General features: G+C 42.4%; 1 protein-coding gene across 1 annotated transcript in view; it reads right to left on the reverse strand.

Annotated features, from left to right (window-relative positions):
- Positions 1 to 22,081, reverse strand: part of ROBO1 (roundabout guidance receptor 1) — an 868,975-nt gene that overhangs the window by 369,318 nt on the left and 477,576 nt on the right. Inside the window, exon 3 of the mRNA XM_077815450.1 lies at positions 3,407 to 3,733. Within this exon, the coding sequence (XP_077671576.1) occupies positions 3,407 to 3,733 (327 nt within the window). The remainder of the gene's footprint in view (positions 1 to 3,406; positions 3,734 to 22,081) is intronic.

Raw genomic sequence — 22,081 nt, forward strand, 5'->3', positions numbered from 1 at the left:
GGACTGAAATCTAAATAAAGTTGTGACAATCAGAACTGACAAAAAAGGAAGTGCTTTATAAAACGCAAACTACTGCGATAGACAAGAGTCGCTTCCAGTCATACCTACCAGTTACAGTACATAAAAGCTTTTGTTCCCCTCACTTTTTTTTTTTTTACAAATGTCTTTCAGTTGAACTAATTGTGTAACATTAAAACATAACAAAATGAATATGCTAAAATGTTCTTCTGTGTTTCTTAAATGCACACTAAATAAAGGCAATTTTATTGTGTAAACATGGAAAGACAAAACTAAAATTTAAGATTTTTAAAGTAGCAATTGTATCTGATAATACTGTTTGTATGAAAGAGGGTGCAATGACAAGTGAATCAAAACAGTTTTCTCTTTGACCACTACAAGCCTAACTGTAGTTTATAATGATAGTGTTATATCTATGTTTCACAGATGTTAAATTTAATGTAAATTTATTCCAGTAGCCTTCAATTATTTCCCTGTTTCCTAGAATATCTGATTCTTTACCTTTTCAGTGCTATTTAAAATGCTTCACTGGTTTTGCATTTTCACATCATTGCTTGTTTTGTTAAAATCCTTTCAAATACCATGTTACCAATGCTAAAAATCTCATTTGCTAACACACGTATTAGCGATTTTTCCCTTTTAAGTGTTGATGTCGACTTTAACACTCAATCAATCAAGTCCCCGCAAATCTCAACTCACATTTCAAAACTCTGAGATTCACTATCAATATAAGTGTGATTGGAACTGGATTAGCAGTTAATTTTAGGCTATTGTTCTGTGGCAAATATGTGAAGCTCCGTTAGAAGATACTTATCTCTTATCCCTGTCTCAAGAATTAAGACACCAGAAAAACCTTGTGGTGGCATTCATGTTTTACATACATGTCCAGACCCTGTCATGAAGGTTCTCCCTGCAATCTAAGCAAGAGGAATTGAGACAGGGGGTCACAAACACATTTAGAAACTGCCAAGTGAATTGGCAGCAGCAACATTGCTCCACCGATGTAGGCCTAACCCTAGCTCCTAGACTTTAAATGGGAAATTGTGGGGGTGAATATATAGATATACTTTTACATACACAAGATATAGTGGCCTTGACACCATGTGCATTTTAAGACATTATTAAAAGATACTACATTGTAGGTTATGGACCAAATGAACAGTGGATTTTAATTGAATGCTTCACATATTATAAATATCCTTTGCAACACACACACAAATCTTTAAAACACATTCAACATTTATGAACTAAATTGTACAGGAAGTAATAATAAACTGGAGGACAAGAGAACCTGATTTCAATCATCAGAGGGGTAGCCACGTTAGTCTGGATCTGTAAAAGCGGCAAAGAGTCCTGTGGCACCTTGTAGACGAACAGACGTATTGGAGCATAAGCTTTCGTGGGTGAATAAGTGGATATTCACCCACGAAAGCTTATGCTCCAATACATCTGTTCGTCTATAAGGTGCCACAGGAATCTCTGCTGATTTCAATAAAGCGCTTAATGCTACAGCTACTCGACACTTTACAAAAACCACTGAACAACCAGACAACAAGTGTGTTTTAAAGCAGTTTCAAGAACTTTAGATGAGTTACTGAGCCAAATTCTTATCTTTCCTCAAGAAAGGATTTCAGGTGTGGATCTGGTAGATTAATTCATTTCAATGTTATGACAAAATATATACTATATAATCAAGGCTGTAGGAGTGCTAGGCATACACTGTGCTTTCATCTGTACTCAGATGGTAATTATTGTAATTCAGCAATAAAAACATATAAAAATGGCTTTTAAACAGAATGTCATATCAGAGGTGAGCAAACTCCTTCACGGCCCCTGAGCCCCTGGCTCAGGAGGCTATCCCCGGGCACCTCCCCCGCTGTGCCCCCTCCCCCATAACCTCAGCTCACTGCACTGCCGGCACAATGCTCCGGGTGGCGCGGCGAGGCTGCGAGCTCCTGGGGCAGCACAGCTGCAGAGCCCAGCCTGACCTGGTGCTCTGTGCTGCGTGGTAAGGGGGCACGGAGCAGGGCAGGTTGGATAGAGGGCAGGAGAGTTCGGAGGGGTGTGTGTGGGGGTGGGGGAAGGTGGTCAGGGGATGGGGGGGTGGATAGGGGTTGGGGCAGTCAGAGGGCATGGAACAGGGGGGTTGAATGGGGGCAGGGGTCCCAGGGGGCAGTCAGAAAGGGGGGGTTGGATGGTGCAGCAGGGGGGGCAGTCAGGGGCAGGGATCCCGGCCGGGGCGGTAAGGGGTGGTTGGATGGGGCAGGAGTCCTGGGGGCGGGGCCTGTCAGGGGGCAAAAAGCAGAGGGGCGTGGATGGAGGGGGGGGCGGGCCACAGCCCCTCCCCTAACCGGCCCTCCATACAATTTTCAAAATCCAATGTGGCCCTCAAGCCAAAAAGTTTGCCAGCCCCTGTCTTAGATGTTTCAAAAATGGGACTCGACCTTCAAGTCCCGGCAGAGTGTACATCAGGAAGCAGAAGGACTTTCTGCTCCTGTGAAAACATGGAGTGGAAACGAAGCATGGGCATTAGGACCAAAAAAAGGGGCATGACTTCCAGGGCTGTTAAGCAACAACAATTTCCATAGACTTCTATAGGAGTTGTGGATGCTCATCTCAGGGGCGGGGACGGGGTTGGGGAGGGGGAAAGAGTGTGTGTGAATATCAGGACTCTTATTTAGGTTCCTAAATCTGACTTTCACTGCCTAAATATCGGAGTTTGAAATTTCTGACTTAGGTATAGTCCTCCCCACTAAGTCTCAAGACTCTTTCATGCATAGCCACTTTTAACTCTGTTCTTCAGAGCAGAAAAGGGGCATGTTTGAAGGGACACGTGATGAAATGTAAATGAACAACAAACCTATCTGCTCCTGTCTTTGGCCATATGCCTGCTATTAGCCAGAGGCAGCTGATGGGCCACGCACCAGCACTCACTTGAGCAGGACCGGTATCTCTTGTGCACCCAGTCATGCTAAGTAATTTTTTGCCTTATATTTATATACACAACACTTTGCATCTGTGCTGTGCTACATCAAACCTTTACTCTATCACCAGTAATAGTAAACTGCATTTGATATGACATGTAGTGGAAAAAAGTATCAGTAATCTTTGAATCAGGCATGCAACATTCAACAGCCAACAAAAAACCAGAACTTCATAGAAAAATAAAGATTCATCTGGCCAACAAGTCCAAATCTCCAAAATCATCTGCGTTTCCTTCCCATATATATGTATGTAGTACAAATAAATTCAACTACATAGTTCCTACCTTTATTTTAAGTCAATTTTTTGTCTCAGAGAAAGTGATTTTTTTTCTCTTAAATTTCCACCGTAATAGCCAACATCTGGACAAGCGACTATTCATAAAAATGTGAAAAACTTTACTTACTTGCTACCTCCAGCGATGCATTATGACTCACAGCTTCACCAAGGTAATTCCTTGCAACACAGACGTAGACTCCTTCATCTGGTCTACTTTTGCGTCCATGTACTATGCGTAAGAAAAATAAAGATCCGCTGGGCAGCAACATCCGATGGGAGCGAGGGTCATCTTTGTCAGTTTCAACTCTTTCACCCCCTTTATACCATTCAATAGTTGGGGTTGGCCTGCCTTCAGCCTTACAGTTCAAAGTTGCTGGTTCTCCTTTTGAAACAATTAGATCAGAAGGGTGCTCAACAATCCGAGGTGGGAAATCTTCTTGACGGAGACGGGAACCTATAATATAAAGAAACCAGAGTTTTCTTATTAGCTCATGATTATACACAGTCACTGATGGAACCCAGCATTTTGTAATATGACAATTTGACTGTTAATTCACAGTGGTCAGGTATTATAGTAAAGATAGCTATGAACAACTCAAATTTAGCTCAAATTTTTATGGATTTCAATACTAAAGTGCTTTCCCATAATTGAGCAAATTAAGTAGGCACTGGGCAAACAACAGTCTTCTGATATCTTATTCATGTAATGAAACAACTAAGTTATTAATTCAGATCTACTGTTTTACAGTATGAAGATTTAAAACCTTTACAGATACCAGGGGAGTCTTGGTAAGAGTAGTGTTGCTCTGGGCATGAAGAGTAGATTTGAAGCTGGCCTGAGTGGCAAGCTGGAGACTCCTCTGTTTTATGCAAGGGCATTAGAGTGTGACATCTACTGACCTCAAAGATACTTTCTTTTACTTGTACTGTAAACTGCTTTGGACACTGACTAGGCAGTGCACTAGGAGCATGAGAAACTAGATCATCATGGAATGAAAATACCTCTCAAAAACTTTCTGTGCCAGGAAAACTACAGAGAAGGTAATGTCAGTAAGGACTATATTGCAACTCATTACAGCGTTGGGGTGTTTATTCCCTCATTCTCTATATCACTCACCCTGGGAACTATTCCACCATCTGACCCAAAAGAACTGAAAGTTGTGAACTAACAAGCTCCTCTTATAGAGGATGACAAAATTCAGAACATCATTGCACACTCTCATATGGCCAAGAGCAATCATAACCACCTGTTAGACAGGTATATACCACAGGAGAACAGGACAACATAAATTAGAGAGCCCTACATAACATTCATATATGAACCATTCTACAGTATAGATGTGAGACTACAAAGGTTTCCAGATTCATAACTGCATTCCCCTCCTCACAATTTTCTTTATTTCTCTCTTTATTGATATACAACTTTACCACAGTGAAAGTTAGCCTCTGGGGTTAATAATTCTTGATAATTAAAATGTAAAAAGTCAAAATTCTCTATTATTAGAGTGTTGTGTATTTTGAATGGCTATGAAACACAATAGATAGAAATATGTGATATATTCACCACCAGTTACAAGACCATGAAAGTAGTGTGAAAACTGAGAAGAGAAGGATCCCAGAGAGAGTGCTGCTTTCAATGTAAACACAAAAATAACTGTAAAATGCAGAATTTACATGCAACGTTTATTTCACACTCTCCTCACCTCAGGCTAGTTAGTGTAAATTAAATTTCACACTAATTAGCCAACAGTTAGCGCACAATCCTAAGACTGGGGGCTTTGGCTGACTGCATTAAAAATAGATTTGCACTCTTTAGGTAATGCAACAAGATAGTTTTCTATGAACTCGTGTGATCAGTAAATACATATCAACTCAACCACCAATCAAATGTGCTTTGTGGTCCTTTGATGAATGGCACTATAGTATGTTCATATGTTCATAGAAAATATTTGGAACATATTTGCATTAACATTACAACTTAAGAAATTAATTAAAGTATTAAATATAAAAATATGTTGAGCCTAACTATACCAGAAAATTCCAGTTGGATAAAAGGATCTTTAGCTTATTTGCTCAATTCTGCAGCCACTCATTTCTGTTCCAGAACGAAAGAGCCTCCCAAACCTATGTAACCTCAGCAAGAAAAATAAGCACAAAATTTATTCTATATAATTTTTACATACAAAGGCTAAGCACAAAAATATGATGAATGTTTAAGGAATGAAAGGAGAATGGAAGTCAGAAAACTCCCGACTTCTTATCCAGTTTTATTACTGGTTGACTTTGAACAAGACACTCAGGGTATGATTGTGATGGGTTCGGTCACAGAGACCCCTTTGGGACTGTCACCTGAAACTACCTCTGAGCCCATTTTTCCTGCCAGCTTGGGACTCCAGAACCCTGTCTTGTTGAGCAGACATGCTACTCCACTGCAACACAGACCCAGGTCTGAACCATGCCCCCAAAGCTGCAGGCTTTAACTGAAAACCACTCAGCAGGTATTCCTGTCTCCAGCTTCCAATGGGATCCAAATCCCAAATAAATTCATTTTACTCTGTATAAAGCTCATACGGGATAAACTCAAACTGTCAACCCTCTAGAACACGGATAGAGGGATATGCACAGCTGTTTGCTCTCCCAGGTATTAATCACTTACTCTGGGTTAATTAATAAACAAAAGTGAGTTTATTAAGGATAAAAAGTAGGATTAAAGTGGTTTCAGGTAATAACAAAGTACAAACAAGACAGAACAAAGTAAGTTACCAAGCAAAATAAAACAAAATATGCAAGTCTAAGCCTAATACATTTAAGAAACTGAATACACATAAATCTCACCCTCAGAGATGTTCCAATAAGCTTCTTTCACAGACTAGACTCCTTAGTCTGGGCCCAATCCTTTCCCTGGTACAGTTCTTGTTAGCTCCAGCTCGGGTGGTAATTAGGGGATTTCTCATGACTGGCCTCCTTTGTTCTGTTCCACCCCCTTTTATAGCTTTGGCCCAAGGCAGGAATCCTTTGTCTCTCTGGGTTCCCACCCCTCCTTCTAAATGGAGAAGCACCAGGTTCAAGATGGATTCCAGTATCAGATGACACAGTCACATGTCACTGTAAGACCTCATTCTCCATTACCCACAGGCTGGCCCCCATGTCCACAAGAAGGCTTCAGATAAATAAACCATCTCCAGCCAACTGTCCTTGTCAATGGGTGCCATCAAGATTCTAAACCACCATTAATGGCCCACACTTTGTATAATTACAATAGGACCTCAGATTTAACTTCATATTTCTAGTTTTAGATACAAGAACGATACATACATACAAACAGGATGAACACACTCAATGGATTATAAGCTTTGTAATGATACCTTACAAGAGATCTTTTACATATAGCATATTCCAGTTACATTATATTCACATTCCAAGCATATTTTCATAAAGCATATGGAGTCCTTGGAGGATATGTCTACACTGTAATTAGACACATGTGGCTGGCCTGTGCCAGATGACTCGGGATCATGGGGCTTGGTCTGCAGGTCTGTCTAACTGTGGTGTGGACGTTCAGGCTTGGGCTGGAACCTAGGCTCTAGGAACCTGCAAGGTGGGGGTGTCCCAGAGCCTGGGCTCCAACCTGAGCATCTATACCATAATTAAACAGCCCACAGCCAGAAGCCTGTGAGCCCAAGTCAGCTGGCACACGCCAGCCACAGGTGTCTAACTGCAGTGTAGACATATCCTCCGAGGCAGAGCACAGAACTCACAGACCTGGGGTTAAGATGGCCTTCACTCATTGTTGAACCATCCAAATTCTGGACTCAAAAAAATACAGCTGTGTTGGTCTGTGTAAATTATGACATGCCCCTGGAGCTACTATATGGGTCACAGAATCTCTACAGTGCTACACCCACACCCTTGATACACATCTGCTGGCCCTGCCCCTGCCATATTTCCCACACCACAATTATAGGGGATCCTTGGAAGACAGCCTTATAGCTATTTCCACAGTGCCTGGGCTGAATCTTCCCCCACCCAAAACTGGAGACTCTTTACTCCACTCCAGCCCTTTTACCTAGGAGCCAAAGCTGGGGGAGGGAAGAATCTCGCCCCGAACTTTAGTCCGTTTGCAAAGGAACTCATATCTCCTGTATCCCTTAAGGAAAAAAAATAGAAATGAGGGATCAAAATAAGGTAACTGTAACACTTATAAAGCATTTAGAAGATCTAAAAATGCTAAATTCATCTATTTGAATGTATTATATTTTCAAGTATTTTTAAAAAGGCAAAAGCTTGCATAGATTTTGGGTACATTACCTATTCTATATTTAATGGATTACACTAGTCACCTAATTTAAAAATTACACATAATACCATACTCAAGCCTTCTTTATTATCACTACCAATAAGGCCCAAGATACAAGAAAGCAAGCTCTCAATCCAAATATATTCCATGATCTTCTTATGCACTGTACTTTACCATAAGCAACAACAGTGCAAACACCTCACTCAAAACTTTCTTGAAAATTGAGACATTCTGATTTCCTGTGGCGGATCAGGGTAGAGGGGGAGGAGAGAATCTCACATGAGGTCAAGTTCTCAGGAAATTTTAAGAATTTTAATGTATTCTTTACACTTGTTTGATGGGTAATAATAGAGAAGTTAAAATGACAGAACCAACCATTAACAGATTAACAGATTTCTATGCTGATGCTTTATAAAGTAACCTTTTTCTGGAAAGTTCCTTGAAGCACAAGGGGACAAGAGTTGTAGGAGTAGCTGACTGACACATGAGCATTAACAGCAAATTTAGTGACAACTGTCTGAGGAGATAAAACGGCCTTGACAACAAAGTTATAATCTTTCTGTGTATCTACATACTATTTTTTTTAATATTTCTTTTCCTTTACCCTTGTTTTTAAGCTCCATTTATGTTTTATTGAGTAGAAGCAGCTTCAATTATCAACATAAATCTTACAGTGGGCACCAATCCTGTAATTTTCATGTAAAAAAAAATCTACCCCACAAGGGATATTTGGTAAATATAGAAGCACAGCACCTATTAGTCGCACATCGTATCTGATGCTAAATGCACAGCTGAGCTACATTTTTTTCCAAATCAGACTGTACTGGGTTAGAGGCTGTAACCAACTTGCGTTCCCTACTCTAGTATCACTGAAGTCCTATATCAGAAGTCAACAGGTTGGTTGCCTCCTATTAGAGTGAGCCATACTGATTCACTTTCACACGGCTAGTTAAATGAACCATATTATGAAAAATCATGTTTCCAGTTTATTAGATTGTACCACAGCTATTTTTTACAAGAATTCAGACCTTGGGGAAAACAGATGTGAAGAATCAAAAGGAGGATCACAAGGTTAGATAAATACTGTTAAGCTCCTTAGGGCAAATATTGCCTTTATTCTCTCCTTAATGCACCATCAAATCTATTAATGCAATATACAAATATGAAATAATACAAAATAGATGTTTTTCCTTCCTAAGTGTAAGCCAATCTGAAAAGTCTTGATATCAAAACAAAATGTTATCCAGTTCCAAGTCCAGACCCAAAACCCCGCTCACCCACCAAAAAAACCCACAGCACACACAACCATATCACCATGCTCCTTATGTCTCCAAAAATGGCTCTTTGACACATGAAACAGCTCTAAGTAAAGACCATATCTAAAACCTTCCCAGAAAAATTCTGAAACTTCAATTAAGATGCATAAAGAAAACATTTCCTTCAGCTAAAGATCCATGAGAGAATCCACCCAAATCCTGTAAAAAGCTCCTGATGTAACTGACTTTGGGACTTTAGGAAGGTGCCTGTAAAAACCTGCTGGCCCGATTAATTCTTCCCGTTTCATAAACCGAGCATTTAAAGTGAAATGTGTTTACTCTGAATGAAGTATTATTTTTCATTGAGAAAATCAGATCTGAACTGCTGCTATTTATGGTGTCTTGTGTTCTTTATACAGCAAAAAGAGGAATTTGGACAGATGAGAACAGAAGATCATCATACTGAAGAAATTGTAGAGCAGTCCCATGCTATCATCATTGTCGGCTAGCCCAGAGAGGTAAGGATAAGTAAAAAGCTTGGTCTTTTTTCAGAAGACCAGATCTCTCAATGTTGTGTCCATCAGACCTCACCCAAGTGACCATCCTGAAGCTCTCAAAGATACTCAGTGTTGTAGCTCTGTAATATACTCTTCCTCTTCACTTTGAGCATGGGATTAGAGTTATATGACTAATTGATTTTTTGCTAGCCATGTTGAAAATTTTCAAATTTTTCCATGAAAAAGTAAAATCATTTCCTTTTAAGCTTAACCATTTGTTTCATCTGTGAGCCTCTCTGAATAAAATGTAAGTACATTTCAAAATGAAAATTAATTTCAAGTGGAAAAAAGTCAAAATATTTTGTTTTGAAAATTTTTGTTCAGAATTTCTCTTTTCCTTTTTTGATGAAAACTATTTGGCACAAATTCGCAAAATGTTTCAGTTGACAAAAATCTGCATTTTTTGGTAAAAACAGTTTGACACAAAAAAATTCACCCAGCTCTCGTTAAGATTTTGGTATAAACACTGGTTTGTGCTGTATACACTGCCTGCTTTGATAGGATCACATGGATTTGTTAGGAAAGGATAAATTCTCTTTTAGGTACTATGTATCAGATAATATCGCCTTCAATATTTATTTTGTTTTATTTAAAAATCCAGAGGTCTGGCAGGTATACAAAATATAAATATAAATTTACACATTATGTAGATTGGACCACTGTATCAAAATAAAAGCAAACACCCTCAAACTAAGACTCTCCTACCATTCACCCAGTATCTGACCACACAAAATGCCTGGGAAAACCACGGAGGTTTTGCAGAAGTAAGATGTAATCAAGAATTCTTAATAATATATTTGCATTTATTTTATAAAGCAAAACAAAAAATGAAAAGAAAAGAACCATGAATAGATTAAAACAAGCCAGGAACTACCCTGTTTACTTACTTAACCACATGGCTATAATTGTATTTAGGAAAGCTAGGACATTCATTCACCCAGGGAAAAAAAATCTGCCACCCTTACACTGAGCATTAAATTGCTATGCAACTACTCTCAATAAAAATCAATGGAACTACACCAAGTAATGCACTACACAATTTGAATCCTACTCTAATCCCATCTGAGTCTCCTCTGCTTATATGGAGACAGACACAGCTGGTGTGGAAGAGTGTGACCTTTACTTTTCCCTTTACCTCCCCACCCCCTGCCCACAATGGGCCTAACAAAGGTAAATTGCATACCTCCCCGATAACATCTCATGGGATTGTTTCAAATGCATACTGTAATTGGACATATTTAGGTTCAAGGGAGATTTCCCAACTGACACTGTGTGCTTGGGAGGTCTGTTTTTAGACTCTCAAAGGGCATGTCTACTTTACAATCAGAGGTGTGATTGCAACTCACGGAGGCATACCCAACCTTGGTTTACTCTAGAAGACTCCAGTGCAAGCTGCATAGGCCCACCTGGAACTCTGGGCACACACTCATGTTCCTATCATGCCCTGGCATCTACGCTGCCACGTCTTTACTGCTATTATTAGGTGGAGAGACACAAGCTGCAATCATACCTCGGACTGCAATGCAGGCATACTCAAAGTCTGAAAAGCTAATTATCACATTTTGTTCCCTGCTGGTTTTCAATAGAATCAACCCCCAATACACCCACCTTCTTCAGCATACTATTGTCAGCGGAACTGGACTTGGAAAACCAAAGTGATTTGGTTCAGGTGGTTCAGGTCCAAGTTTCAATTTTATCAGAAACCCCTAAATTCTGTTGTGGGGTTTGAGTGATTCGTTCAGATTATGGCCCACCTCTGAATGTCAGCTATATTACTGAAACCCACTGTTGGAATAGGAGTCCACAACTTGAAAGTCAATATGTCTCCTCCAACAGCTAGATTTTCTTCAGAAACAAGCAGATTTAAAGTGCTAATCACTCATTATAAAAACTTAAGGGATACATTGCAATGTGTCATATCTGTCATAGAAGGAGAATTGAAGGAAAAACAAAACATGGAGAAAAATGGAAACTGGGATCAGTTATCTACTGCTGTCATAAATATAAAGGGAAGGGTAAACACCTTTAAATCCCTCCTGGCCAGAGGAAAAACCCTTTCACCTGTAAAGGGTTAAGAACCTAAGATAACCTCGCTTGCATCTGACCAAAATCACCAATGAGGACACAAGATACTTTCAAAGCTGGGGTGGGGGTGCGCGAAACAAAGGGTCCTCTCTGTCTGTGTGTTCCTTTTGCCGGGACCCAAGTAGGAACGCAGCTCAGAACTCCTGTAAAAAGTTAGTAAGCAATTTAGTTAGATATGCGTTAGATTCTGTTTTGTTTAAATGGCTGACAAAATAAGTTGTGCTGAATGGAATGTATATTCCTGTTTTTGTGTCTTTTTCTAACTTAAGGTTTTGCCTAGAGGGATTCTCTAATGTTTTGAATCGGATTACCCTGTAAGGTATTTACCATCCTGAGTTAACAGAGGTGATTCTTTTACTTTTTCTTCAATTATAATTCTTCTTTTAAGAACCTGATTGCTTTTTCATTGTTCTTAAGATCCAAGGGCTTGGGTCTATGTTCACCTATGCAACTTGGTGAGGATTTTTATCAAGTCTTCCCCAGGAAAGGGGGTGTAGTGGTTGGGGGGATATTTTTTGGGGGGAGACGTTTCCAAGTGGGCACTTCCCCTGTTCTTTTTGTAACACTGTGGTGGTGGCAGCTTTTAACCTAAAGGCCAACTGCCCCAAGAACCCCAACAGATTACAGTTCATTGCACCGGAATCACACCAGAGGTCCTCAGGCCCAGATACCCTCAGAGCAGAGGGAAACAGAGTGTGGGCGGGAAGAAGGTCACTGCGTGGAGGGACACCGGAGCACAAGTGTCGGCTATCCATGCTTCCTTAGTGGACCCAAATTTTATCGACCCAGAGATCCAAGTGACAATTCAACCCTTCAAGTCCAACTCTTTCAATTTGCCTACAGATGTGGGAACCTGCATGAAAAAAACCCCTAAGCTTATTCTTATCAGCTTAGGTTAAAAGCTGCCACCACCAAAGTGTTACACAAAGAACAGGGGAAGTGCCCACTTGGAATCGTGTCTGTTTTGAACAGCAACTATCCCAAAATCTCCTTTCAAAATGTTGTAGTCTCCCATCCACCACAGTAGACAAAGAATGAAGGAAGAATAACTACACATAAGTCTTCAGATTTTTCCAAAAAAGTCAGATCAGTAAGAACAGCAGCTTCGCCCTTGGAACTGCTTCTCGGCATGAGTACAACAGCCTGGAAGAACAGCCAAAAAGTGTGCGGAAATTGCATTTCTGAAACTCTCTCCTGCGAGAGTTTTTTTAACTTGTACCACCTGAGACACAGAGACAAGAGTATTTTTCCACATAATTGACCACCAATCCTTCCTTGTTTAGCATCTGAAAAATTTCATTTACTGCTGCAGTTGCCACCTAGTTTTGATAGGTGACTACCAATATATATCTTTTTATCATAGTCCTGCTGCTACTTCTATGCCCTGGTCTACACTAGGACTTTAGGTCGAATTTAGCAGCATTAAATCGATGTGAACCTGCACCCGTTCACACAATGAAGCCCTTTATTTCGACTCAAAGGGCTCTTAAAATCGATTTCCATACTCCACCACTGACAAGTGGATTAGCGCTTAAATCGGCCTTGCGGCTCGAATTTGGGGTACTGTGGACACAATTCGATGGTATTGGCCTCTGGGAGCTATCCCAGAGTGCTCCATTGTGACCGCTCTGGACAGCACTGTCAACTCAGATGCACTGGCCAGGTAGACAGGAAAAGAACTGGGAACTTTTGAATCTCATTTCCTGTTTGGGCAGCGTGGCAAGCTGCAGGTGACCATGCAGAGCTCATCAGCAGAGGTGACCATGATGGAGTCCCAGAATCACAAAAGAGCTCCCGCATGGACTGAACGGGAGGTACGGGATCTGATCGCTGTATGGGGAGAGGAATCCGTGCTATCAGAACTCCGTTCCAGTTTTCGAAATGCCAAAACCTTTGTCAAAATCTCCCAGGGCATGAAGGACAGAGGCCATAACAGGGATCCAAAGCAGTGCCGCGTGAAACTTAAGGAGCTGAGGCAAGCCTAGCAGAAAACCAGAGGGGCGAACGGCCGCTCCGGGTCAGAGCCCCAAACATGCCGCTTCTATGATGAGCTGCATGCCATTTTAGGGGGTTCAGCCACCACTGCCCCAGCCGTGGTGTTTGACTCCTTCAATGGAGATGGAGGCAACACGGAAGCAGGTTTTGGGGACGAAGATGAAGATGATGAGGAGGAGGCGGCGGCGGCTGTAGATAGCTCACAACAAGCAAGCGGAGAAACCGGTTTTCCTGACAGCCAGGCACTGTTTCTCACCCTGGACCTGGAACCAGTACCCCCCGAACCCACCCAAGGCTGCCCCCTGGACTCGGCAGGCGGAGAAGGGACCTCCGGTGAGTGTACCTTTTAAAATACTATACATGGTTTAAAAGCAAGCATGCGAAAGGATTAATTTGCCCTGGCATTCGCGGCTTTCCTGGATGTACTCCCAAAGCCTTTGCAAAAGATTTCTGGGGAGGGCAGCCTTATTGCGTCCTTCATGGTAGGACACTTTACCACTCCAGGCCAGAAACACGTACTCGGGAATCATTGTACAACAAAGCATTGCAGTGTATGTTTGCTGGCGTTCAAACAACATCCGTTCTTTATCTCTCTGTGTTATCCTCAGGAGAGTGAGATATCATTCATGGTCTCCTGGTTGAAATAGGGTGATTTTCTTCAGGGGACATTCAGAGGAGCCCGTTCCTGCTGAGCTGTTTGCCTGCGGCTGAACAGAAATGTTCCCCGCTGTTAGCCACGGGGAGGGTTGAGGGGGTAGCAACGCGGTGGGGGGAGGCAAAATGCAACCTTGTAACAAAAGCTCATGTGCTATGTATGTAATGTTAACAGCAAGGTTTAGCCTGAAAGAGTGTAGCCACTGTTTTATAAAATGTGTCTTTTTAAATACCGCTGTCCCTTTTTTTTTTCTCCACCAGCTGCATGTGTTTCAATGATCACAGGATCTTCTCCTTCCCAGAGGCTAGTGAAGATTAGAAAGAAAAAAAAAAACGCACTCGTGATGAAATGTTCTCTGAGCTCAGTCCTCCCACACTGACAGAGCACAGATGAATGCGTGGAGGCAAATAACGTCAGAGTGCAGGAAAGCACAAAATGACCGGGAGGAGAGGTGGCAGGCTGAAGAGAGTAAGTGGCGGGCTGAAGAGAGGGCTGAGGCTCAAATGTGGCAGCAGCGTGATGAGAGGAGGCAGGATTCAATGCTGAGGCTGCTGGAGGACCCACCAGTATGCTCCAGTGTATGGCTGAGCTGCAGCAAAGGCAGCTGGAGCACAGACTGCCACTACAGCCCCTGTGTAACCAACCGCACTCCTCCCCAAGTTCCATAGCCTCCACACCCAGACGCCCAAGAACGCAGTGGGGGGGCCACCGGCCAACCAGCCACTCCGCCACAGAGGATTGCCCAAAAAAAAGAAGGCTGGCATTCAATAAATTTTAAAGTTGTAAACTTTTAAAGTGCTGTGTGGCATTTTCCTTCCCTCCTCCACCACCCCTCCTGGCCTACGTTGGTAGTCGTCCCCCTATTTGTGTGATGAATGAATAAAGAATGCATGAATGTGAAGCAACAATGACTTTATTGCCTCTGCAAGCAATGATTAAAGGGAGGAGGGGAGGGTTGTTAGCTCGCAGGGAAGTAGAGTGAACCAAGGGGCGGGGGGTTTCATCAAGGAGAAACAAAGAGAACTTTCACACCATAGCCTGGCCAGTAATGAAACGGGTTTTCAAAGCTTCTCTGATGCGTACCGCGCCCTCCTGTGCTCTTCTAACTGCCCTGGTGTCCGGCTGCGCTAACCAGCAGCCAGGCGATTTGCCTCAACCTCCCACCCCGCCATAAACGTCTCCCCCTTACTCTCACAGATATTGTGGAGCACACAGCAAGCAGTAATAACAGTGGGAATACTGGTTTCGCTGAGGTCTAAGCGAGTCAGTAAATTGCGCCAGTGCGCCTTTAAACATCCAAATGCACATTCTACCACCATTCTGCACTTGCTCAGCCTGTAGTTGAACAGCTCCTGACTACTGTCCAGGCTGCCTGTGTACGGCTTCATGAGCCATGGCATTAAGGGGTAGGCTGGGTCCCCAAGGATACATATAGGCATTTCAACATCTCCAACAGTTATTTTCTGGTCTGGGAATAAAGTCCCTTCCTGCAGCTTTTGAAACAGACCAGAGTTCCTGAAGATGCGAGCGTCATGTACCTTTCCCGGCCATCCCACGTTGATGTTGGTGAAATGTCCCTTGTGATCCACCAGTGCTTGCTACACTATTGAAAAGTACCCCTTGCGGTTTATGTACTCGCCGGCTTGGTGCTCCAGTGACGAGATAGGGATATGGGTTCCGTCTATGGCCCCACCACAGTTAGGGAATCCCATTGCAGCAAAGCCATCCACTATGACTTACACATTTCCCAGGGTCACTACCCTTGATATCAGCAGATCTTTGATTGCATGGGCTACTTGCATCACAGCAGCCCCAATAGTAGATTTGCCCACTCCAAATGGATTCCCAACTGACCGGTAGCTGTCTGGCGTTGGAAGCTTCCACAGGGCTATCACCACTCGCTTCTCAACTGTGAGGGCTGCTCTCATCTTGGCATTCATGCGCTTCAGGGCAGGGGAAAGCAAGTCACAAAGTTCCATGAAAGTGCCCTTACGCATGCGAAAGTTTCGCAGCCACTGGGAATCGTCCCAGACCTGCAACACTATGCGGTCCCACCAGTCTGTGCTTGCTTCCCGAGACCAGAATTGGCGTTCCACAGCATGAACCTGTCCCATTAGCACCATGATGCATGCATTGGCAGGGCCCATGCTTTCAGAGAAATCTGTGTCCATGTCCTGATCACTCACGTGACCACACTGACGTCACCTCCTCGCCCGGTATCGCTCTGCCAGGTTCTGGTGCTGCATATACTGCTGGATAATGCGTATGGTGTTTAATGTGCTCCTAATTGCCAAAGTGAGCTGAGCGGCCTCCATGCTTGCCTTGGTATGGCGTCCACACAGAAAAAAGGCGCGGAACGATCGTCTGCGTTGCTCTGACGGAGGGAGGGGCGACTGACGACATGGCTTACAGGGTTGGCTTCAGGGAGCTAAAATCAACAAAGGGGGTGGCTTTACATCAAGGAGTATTTCAGGCAGGACTTCACGGAGGGTTCCAATAAGAAATGGTGCACCTAAGTTATTGTTCTTATTGGAACAAGGAGGTTAGTCTGGCCTCTGATTGATACATGGCTCGCTGCACCTTCTCTGTGAGTGACTGCAGTGTGACCTAGAGGGATGAGTCCCCTAGACAGGGGAGGGTAGGAAGCAAATGAGTACAAAACAAATCTGGTCTATTTCTTGTTTTGATCCACTCCATCTATCTTTTAAATCTTTGGCTGGCAGCAGACGGTGCAGAAGGACTGCATGCCATCCACATCTCATGGCTGCCCAGCAGAAGATGATGCAATAGGACTGCTAGCAATCCGTATCGCCTGCCTGCTCACCATAAGACGGTTCAATAGGACTGACTGCAGGATTAAAGAGAATGACCTGGTCAAGTCACTCCAAATTTAGTCCCTGCGCCCATGTCTGCCCAGGCGCTCGCCAGGAGCACCTCGGACATGACGATGACGGCTACCAGTCGTATTGCACCGTCTGCTGCTAGAAGGCAATGGGTTTCTGCTACTGTGTAGCAATGCAGTACCGCGTCTGCCAGCACCCAGGAGACATAGGGTGATGGTTACCTGAGCGGGCTCCATGCTTGCCATGGTATGGCGTCTGCACAGGTAACTCAGGAAAAAAGGCACGTAACAATTGTCTGCCCTTGCTTTCACGGAGGGAGGGAGGGAGGGAACGGGGGCCTGACTATATGTACCCAGAACTACCCGCGACAATGTTTTAGCCCCATCAGGCACTGGGATCTCAACCCAGAATTCCAATGGGCAGCAGAGACTGCGGGAACTGTGGGATAGCTACCCACAGTGCAACACTCCGGAAGTCTATGCTTCCCTCGGTACTGTGGAAGCTCTCCGCTGAGTTAATGCACTTAGAGCATTTTCTGTGGGGACACACACACTCGAATATATAAAACCGATTTCTAAAAAAATGACTTCTATAAATTCGACCTAATTCCGTAATGTAGACATACCCTCTGATTGACTCCTTAAGTACTTTAAAGGGACACTGCTCACATGAAAATCAGCGCAAAGCCCACCTCAGGGAGGTTGCTAGATTCTTGTCACCCAGCAGACATTTTAGATAACTAGAGACAACATGAAATTGGATTGTAACACAATTGGATACATACATCTATTAATGCCAAGCAAGGAAAACAAGTTATTGGACTCCATTTTTAAGATGTGCTTAATGACATTATGGGTTAGCCATTAAATTGGAAATAGGTCCAATCCTTCTCAATCTCCTAGAAATTTTTTTTTTTTTAAGACAGCAACTAGACCTTTCAAAGTATGAGAGAGAACTAGGAGGTGCACCACTGCAATTTTTAACAATTGATATACTGGCAACAAAATGTTCTCATATTTTTTGAGTATTCACAGGAAAAGAAAGAAGAAGCTACTCTGGGTAAAAGAAAACAATATTGAACTCTAACGGCTATCCCTTCCCCTTTGGTCGCATGCAAAACTTTCAGTAAGTTCCCTGAAAACAGAAGTCATCTTCTTTAAGTATAAGCCAGGAAGATTAGATCTTTATATCAGAAAGATTTTTTTTTCAGTTGGTGTTGGAGTTTATCATCGAAGAAGTGAGAAGATCAGCAAAAAAGAGGTGTTCTGCCTACAACCTCTGTAATTAAGATATGACTCCTGATAAAGGACATTGAAGTCCAGTGGGAAAATCTCAATTTAAAAAAAGTGTATAGAATGTAAAAGGATCCTCTGTCGGTCATGGCTTCTAAAGCTGGTTGAAGGGATATTTGAAAGGTCTTCCTATCAAAAGTTGGCTGCAAAAGGTGTTTTATGCAGTGAGCTTTTAGCTAGTCCTTTAACCTCATTTAACTGCTAAACTCAAAATTTGGCTGCCTCAGACTATAAACTTCAACGCAAAATAATCAGTTTCCCACTGCTTAACTGAAGATACGGACTGACAGTTAGGCCCTGACCTGGGCCTGGAGCTCTGGGTTAGGACCCTCAAGCTCCTCGTCTCCTGTGCCAGTTTCACCCACAGTTGCCTGTAGTAGAAGCAGGCATACCTTCTTATCTTGCCTGATAGGCTATTGCCTCCTCCCAGCACTTCTAGCTGCTGGAGGACTGAGACTTGTTGGTACCTGAGCTTCAGTGGCTTTTCTTGGCAGGGAAAGGCAAGGAGAGAGGTAGGCAGCATGGACCAGAGAAGGTCTGTAACATCCAATCACACTTTCCTAATTTTGAAAGGTAACCCTAAAGTGTGTTATGTTGCTAAGACACCACGACCTAATTATATTTCTGTTAGAGCTACCACACCATCTGAAGATGTCAAAAGCAAATCGCTTACTATATACTTGTGGCTGAAAAAACTAAGAAGTAACCACAGGGAGTCTCAAGTTGCCTCTGCTATATCTGTCTTTTCCCTGAAGCAAAAGATTGTCCGTTCCAGTTTAAAAAAACCCTCAAGTCTCCAAATCCAGACTGATCCTGCTGCCTGGCAGTTGCACTGAGGAGACCAGAAGCCCAACCATTCAGTGTTGGAGAAATTCAGATGGCACAATATGCTAAAAGTGATTGTAATGTGGAAAATAGTAGAGGGAAAGCAAAATTATATGAATCAGTGGATTATTTTTTGTACAGTTTTGTTGCTCCCTATTCATTGTCTACATCACACTAATTTTGAGGATACGTATCAGTCTCATTAGTGAGCAAAATCTGGCCGCATTTTGGCTCGCAACAGTCTATGCATCCTTAATCAAACTAAATTTTAGAGAGAGTATTGAAAGGTTTAATTTGGGAACTTTCAATATTTTTAGTAGTATACCTATGTGACATGAGTGAAAAATTGACAGAAAACAGGCTGAAGAGACACTAACACTCTGTGTATTCTCTCTAATACAACAATAAAACATATTTCCCAGAAGCAATTAAAACATTCTAACTCTTTGAAATTATCACATTTCATGAAGGAAAAACAAAACAAAAACAAAAAACCCAGCACCGTCAACATGGCAACCAGAAGATATGTCCTTTAATTTTCTATGAGAATCATCATCATCATCATCAGGTCAAATCCCAAAGGGATTTTGCCTCTTTGCAGATTGGAGGCCCCCTCAATTGTGCTTGAGCAAAATGATTAAAGTAATCTAGGTGTATACTCAGTTTATGGCCATCACTGGAAATATTATTGCACCACTGAAGCTTCTGGCACCCAAAATTGCCAGCTCTGTAGTAGCATTCCTGGTATAATCACTTCAGAATTCTTTCAATCTCATAATACTTCCATGCCAAGAAAGCCACCCACACCGAACCAGTGCTAACTGAGGCACTGGCTGGGTTCAGTTTTGAATATCTTCATTTCTGATCTTGTCTTGCTACTTCATACATTCATAGATCCTAAGGACATGGTGATCATCTAGTCTGACATCCTGTATAATACAGGCCACAGAACTTCCCAAAAGTAAAATGTGGCTATGAAGCAACTGAAGGCGACTATGAGAATTAAAAGCATTAATCCTGTGTTTTTCAATTTTCTTGTCACCATTTCCTAGCCAGCCCACTTCCGAAAAAGCACAGATCTCAAAGTTCAGGCTTTTCAACTGCTTGTAGGATGGCTTTAGCTGTTTTGGATAATGTTTAGACATTCTAGGCATCAACTTTACATTTGCCATCAGCATGCCTATATGGCCCCTTCACAAGGTTTCATTGGTCATTTTCACCGCAGTGGTAGGGAAAAACAACAAACACCGTTGGCCATTTCAGCTACAAAGACAATTGACCTGATTCACTGTCAATACATTCATGACAAGAACATACCAACTCAGGAGAAAATCCCAAATTAAAGGATCACCATACCAAGCCAACCTGTAACACTGCCTTTGAACAAATCATTGAGTCTCGAGAAAGTTACCTTTACTGTGAAGCTTTGCTACCATAATATAGGTTTGTACTGCACTTAGCAAAAAAGGACCTTGATTTGGTTGGCCACTAGGCATTCCCAGAATATAAATTTTAAACAACATTAATATTGGACTTTGTTATAGGCTGATTTTTACTGAAAACTACACCCTGTTAGCAGGGGAGGATCCTAGTAAAAATGATACTGGGTTTTTTTGACCCAGTGGAGCAGCCCTCAAGTAGCAATAATTAAAGTTTGGCAAAAAACAGACAAGTCTTGAAGGAAGGAGGCCAAAGTGCTGCAAAGCAGAGGAGAACCCATGAACTGGAGTAAAGGAATCAAAAGGAGCAGCCAAACATAAGGCAGCCTGGGGTGGTTGTTATTTTGGAAGTACCCTTGTGGTTTAAAAGAAAAACAAAAAAACAAACAAAAAAGAAAGATTCCAGAAGAGCTGACTTTATTTTGACTTTGAGAGGATAGTTTTATTTGGAGTGGGCTGGGGTTTTCACCTGCTTACAGGCTGCTTGTGGCACATGAGGCCATTTTACTCCACAGTTTATAACTTTGTCATGTACATCATTTTGGAGAACAAACAAACAGAACATACAGACACTTTCTGAGCTACAAAATTTTCTCTTGGATGTTCTAGCCCTGTGTACTCATAGTTGCACAGTAAACGTCAACTATGCTTCTTTCAGTACTATGTATACTAGTTGTGTTGTGTGGATGCAGATGGGGCGGTGCTAGGAAATCCGTGCTGATGGAAAATGAGGAGTCTGAGCTCCTGTGAGTGGCTGTGTGTTTTGGACATTATTGTGTGTGCTAGTTATGCTGATTTGTTATGCACCGGAGTGTTGTGTGGATTTGTGTGGGTGGTGAATGAGGGCTGTGTGCTGCGATCAGGGGCAACGTGTATTTGGGATTATCGTATATGCTGGTTGTGTGGATAAGTGTGTTGATTTGTGTCTAACGTAATAGAAAAAGCAGTTTTTAAACCAAGATCAAAGCAAATGACATAACAATTTTATTAATTACTTTATAGTACCCAAAAACGTGCTTGGTGTTCCACTGAATACTTAGGGAAACTGGATCCTTTACCCAGAAGAGCTTACCATTCACACGCCTCTATCCCACAAGTAGTCAGGCTTGAAGTCAATGGGAAGACTCTCCCGCGTAAAGTGAGGCATATGTGGAAGTGACTGCAGGACTGAGGCCTAAAGTTTTAGGTGGGACACGATGAATGAGGGGAACAAACAAAAACTGCCCTAGACATTGCATGAAGAAAAAGACCAGGAATGTGATTTAACTAGACTGCAACTTTATTAAGACGGATAGCTGGAACTATTCATCAATAATTTGTCCAGCACAGGTTAACCTTCCTATTGTAATTCATTCAAACTGGTGGATGGCTGTTGTCAGCTCCCCTTCCTATTTTTCTGTTCCTAGCACTATTTCTAGGACCCCATCACGCTCACCTCACACAAAAATATTAAGGGGGCTGTCTCCTCACTGCACCAGACATTCCCTACCTTCTTTAGGATCCTTTCTCTTAATCCGCTTCCAATTACAATTTCAATTTTTCAGGAAATTGAAGCCCT

The sequence above is a fragment of the Eretmochelys imbricata genome, chromosome 1, assembly GCF_965152235.1.
Source record: "Eretmochelys imbricata isolate rEreImb1 chromosome 1, rEreImb1.hap1, whole genome shotgun sequence".
Classification (NCBI taxonomy): Eukaryota; Metazoa; Chordata; order Testudines; family Cheloniidae; genus Eretmochelys; species Eretmochelys imbricata.